The sequence below is a fragment of the Pteropus alecto genome, unplaced genomic scaffold, assembly GCF_000325575.1.
Source record: "Pteropus alecto unplaced genomic scaffold, ASM32557v1 scaffold106, whole genome shotgun sequence".
Classification (NCBI taxonomy): Eukaryota; Metazoa; Chordata; class Mammalia; order Chiroptera; family Pteropodidae; genus Pteropus; species Pteropus alecto.
The window spans coordinates 19,410,966-19,415,374 of record NW_006442103.1 but is presented as its reverse complement, the minus strand read 5'-3'; the positions used below and the strand labels follow the sequence as shown (position 1 = coordinate 19,415,374).

The window sequence follows — 4,409 nt, the reverse complement described above, 5'->3', positions numbered from 1 at the left end:
AGCAACAGCAGCAGCAGCAGCAGCAGCAGCAACGGGAAGGTGCGGCCTGGGCGGCCCGAGGGCCTCGGCGGACAGGGTGCCCTGTCGTGGGCTCAGGGACTCCCTCTCCCCCGCTCACAGCCTGGGCCCCGGCCCTGTGGGTGGGGAAGGAAGCGAGTGGTGGCTGGTGCCCTGGCCCACGCGTTGGGGGCGTGATTGGAGGGTCCCCCGGGCCCTGCTTTTCCAGGGCCCTGGCTCCTTGAGTCCGTCCCCCAGTCACTGTGCTCTGCCTTCTATCTCTGCTGCCACCCAGGCCCTGACGGCTGCAACATCTTCATCTACCACCTGCCCCAGGAGTTCACCGACTCAGAGGTCCTCCAGATGTTTGTCCCCTTTGGCCACGTCATCTCAGCCAAAGTCTTTGTTGACCGGGCCACCAATCAGAGCAAGTGTTTTGGTGAGAATACGATCTAAAAGATAATGGCCAAACTCTGAAAGAGGACAAGGTCTGAGACATGCGAAGTCACTTATGGTTGCCGTGGGCCAATATCTGGAATCCAGATTGTCCAAGAGTCCAAAACAACCGTTTCCCACACACCCCGCTGCGGCCCGGGCCTTCTCTCCCTCCAGAAACCTGCAGCCTCACCTTTTCTCCATAAGCCCTCACCTGGCAGAGGCTCAGGAGGGGGTGTTTGGTTTTCAAAGGCAAGGCTGAGGGACTCGGGCTTCGTTGCCTTTGGGCCTCGTCTGCAAGGCTGCTCGGGGAAGAAAGGGAACATTCTCGTCCTCCCTGCTGCAGAAGTCATTAGGGTCTGAGACAGGTGTTTTCAACAGGTAGGTTCAGAACCAGGCTGAGAAAGGGGCCGCCCCTCCAAGGACGCTGGGGCGCGAATGTCCCAGTGTGCGCGTGCGCGTGCGCGGTGGGCTGGACTCGCTCACTCAACCCGTCAATCAACAGCTACTGGGCAGGTGTCTGGGCGCTCGCCGGACCTGGAGGCGGCGGGGTGGTGCGCTGAGGGGCGGGGCCGGGCCGGCCTCACGCCCCTCTCCCCTCAGGCTTTGTGAGTTTCGACAATCCGGCCAGTGCCCAGGCTGCCATCCAGGCCATGAACGGTTTCCAGATCGGCATGAAGCGCCTCAAAGTCCAGCTAAAGCGGCCCAAGGATGCCAACCGGCCCTACTGAGGGCCCCCAGGTGGGTCCTGCTGTGACCTCCCCAACCCCCACACGGCGGCCAGCCCCCTCACTCCGACTGCCCCCTCCAAGCCCCGACTCCGGGCGTTTGTAGCAGGGGTCTGCCCCTTCTGCTGATTTTCAGTCATTCGAGTCTCCTTCCTGCCCCTCCCCTCCCCTCCCCTCCCCCACACAGACACACACAGACAGACAGACACACACACAAACACACACACGCACACGCACACACACACACGCCCCACAGAGAGCCAAGTCTCTAAATATCTGTCCACCCCCCACAGCCTCCCCGATATGCAGTCCCGTCCGTCTGGTCAGTGTCCGTGTGTCCGTGTGTCCGTGTGTCCGTGTGTCCGTCTGTCTGTCTCTCTCTCTCTCTGGTTTTCCTTCGAGTTGGAGTGGAATTAGGGGAGTACGGTTTGAGGACTGAGGGGGCTGGTTTAGGAGGCTGGAGGGTCCTAGAAACACTGGTTTCTGGAATATCTGTTCTGAGAAGTGGGGACGTCAGCTCCTTGCCGCCCTGGACTCCAGGTGATTTTCTTATGTGGCAGTGGACCCATGGGACAGTGGAGAGTGCGCAGAACAGACTGGGGGGAGTCCCCACCTCGGGCCTCTCGGGAGCAGCTGTGGCTCAGGTGGAGGCGGCTGACATGCTGGACAGCCTGTGACTCACCTCACGGGTCCCTCCACCCCATGCCCGCCACCGCCCCGGCCCGCGGCCCAGAGCCCTGAGCTTCCGTTCCTTTTATGTCGTTAATCTCCTTTGGACCAAACCCCCAAAAAATACAACCAAGAACAATACCCACGTTTTCTGTTTCTCCCCCTTTCCCCCCCAATCCTGGCTGCTTAACTTCCCCCACCCTGGGGGCCCCCAGCCCAGGGCCCGTGTCCATTGTCGGCAGAAGCCCCCATCCCCGGACCCCTGCTCCGGGCCCCTGTAAGTCGCATGGAACGAGCGTGTTGTCTTTGGAGCCAGTTGTTTGTTATTTGGGGAGGGGGCCGCGGAGGGAAGCGCCCCCCCAGCCCAGGCTCAGGGCCGGGGGCAGCTCGCGGGATGTGCTTGGTTGACAGTGGTTGGTGACTGTGGTCTGTGTTCTGTGCATTTCTCCCTGGCTTCCTTCGTTCCTTTCTAAAAAGGAATGAGCACTCCCCAGGGGCCAGGGGCTCCCCCAGAGACCCCAGGCCACGCCCAGCCCTGGGCCGCCCCGGCCTGCCCCGCCCTCCCTGTGGATGCCCCCTGCTCTCTCTCCAGGTGTCTGTCCAGACAGGCACCTGCCTCCTCCTCTCTGAGTTGCCTCCACCTGCCTGTTCGTTGTCTCATTCTTTGCCTCTCTTCCCCTCCGTTCCTGTCTCCGTCCTTCTCAGCCTTTTTCTCACGGGCTGTTTTAACGATTTCCTTCCTAATGTCCTTGGCTTCTTGTATCATCCGCCCTGTCCCTCCCTCTCTTCCTTCCCCTCCCCTGGTCGAATGGCTTGGGGGGCGGCCAGATGGTTCAGTGTGGACTGAGGCCTTTTGGATGACCGGCCTCCCTCAGCCACCCCAGCCACTTCTCCCCACCCCCGGGGCCTGTGACCTGCACTGGCGGCCGGCTTCCCCACAGCTTCACCCGCGTCTCCTTCCTCCGCAGGTCTGGAGACGCCACAGGAAGGGGCGTCCTGCCCCCTCTCCCCACGACTGGTCCCAGCCCTCTGCACACCTGCCCTGGGTCTTGCTTGGCCTCTGTGGCAAAAGCTGCTTCGTGGCCCTGGGGGCTCAGGACAGTGGCCCAGTCCCACCACCCGGCCCCTCCCCGAGGGCCTGCCTCCTCCCAGGTGCCCTTTTGGCCTTTGTGAGGGAGCAAGGGACAGGCTCGAAGGCTCGGGGTATCAGCCTTCTGCTGGGGCTCCTGTGCCCGGCGTCCCGTGCCCAGCTTTCGCACTCGCCTCCCCAACCCGGGGGCCCGCTGTACCTGTGCAGCTCGGAGAGGGCAGTGGGGGCCCCCACACGCTCCCCACCTCGCCCTCGTCCCAGCCTCTTCCCCACTTTAGGGGGTTCTCAGAAGCTGGTTCCCACGCTCCCTGCCACCCTCAGCTAGAGGTAGGATGTCCAGCCCTAAAACTCACTGCCTCCCCCAAGGGCCCCCTCCAAGGAGGTGTGGGGGAGCCCTGAGGGCTGCCTCTCCCGTCAGCCACAGAGACCCTCCTCCTCCTGCGAGGAAAAGACCCCCCTGAGCCCCTAACAATGTTTACAGTCTCTGGTGGTCCCTCCGTGTCAACGCCCCACCGGCCACGCGTCACCCAGCCCACCGGCCGGACGCTGCCATCTCTCCTGGGGGTTTAGACAATGTTCCCCTGGATTTTTCTCTCTCGATTTCTCCCTTTGCTTTGGGGGTAACTGTGTATTTGGGAGGAGGGGTGTGGGGAGGGATAAAGGGGTTTATTACCTGATCATTTTCTTTAGGAAGAGGTTTTAGGGCGAAGAAATGGGGTGGGGGTGGGAGTGGTAAGGGAGACGGGGAGTCAGTTTCAGACACTTCTCTATGCTTAACTTATTTATTTATTGCATTAATTTACTTTTAAAGAGTTCGTCTTTTCTGTCTAAATAAAGAAAAAAGTTTAAAAGCAGCAAATAAGAGTCTTGGAAGGCTGAGGGTGGGCGTCTGTGCACGCTGAGCGGGGCTGGGCAGGGCGGGAGGAGTGGAGTTTGGGGGGGCTGTCGGGAAGGGCCAGCCCCGCCTCTGAGCAGCGTCCAGGCCTTGGGCACGGCCTCCCAATGCTACTCTTCCGCCCTTCTGTGGGGCTTCATTCTGGAATGCTCTGCAGAGCTGGCGTGGAGGGAAGCAGGCTGCAGCCTCTCCTGCCCAGCCCTGTCCCTGAAGGCTGAGGACTGGCGGCCTCGTGACCCACACCCCACTTCCCCCTCGTTCACGTGGGTGAGCTGCCCCAGTGCTCGGCCAGTGGGGATGCTGGGAGCCGACTGTCCCGGCACCATTAGGAAGCACTTGGTCCGCACGTGCCGCTGTCCCAGCCCTTCCCCTGCATTTCTTCATCCAGGTGCGATTTTGTAGACAGGCAAAACTGAGACTTTGGAGGGTACTTAACTTACCCCGGCACGAGGCTCCTAAGGGGTGGCTGCGGGAGTCGGGCCGTGTCAGACTTCCAAACCCATGATGCCCTCGCCTCACGCGATCCCAGGAGGCACGAGGCAGGTTGCCCGGTGACCCCAGCCAGCAGGTGGCCCGCGTGAGCCCTGAGGGCCCT

At 61.8% G+C, this 4,409-nt stretch overlaps 1 protein-coding gene across 1 annotated transcript in view; it reads left to right on the top strand.

Annotated features, from left to right (window-relative positions):
- CELF3 (CUGBP Elav-like family member 3) overlaps positions 1 to 3,616 on the top strand; it is a 14,264-nt gene extending 10,648 nt beyond the window's left edge. The window contains exons 10-12 of the mRNA XM_006919783.2: positions 293 to 436; positions 1,036 to 1,173; positions 2,798 to 3,616. Coding sequence (XP_006919845.1) covers positions 293 to 436; positions 1,036 to 1,163 — 272 coding nt within the window. The 3' untranslated portion in view covers positions 1,164 to 1,173; positions 2,798 to 3,616. The remainder of the gene's footprint in view (positions 1 to 292; positions 437 to 1,035; positions 1,174 to 2,797) is intronic.
- Positions 3,617 to 4,409: the final 793 nt, after the last annotated feature.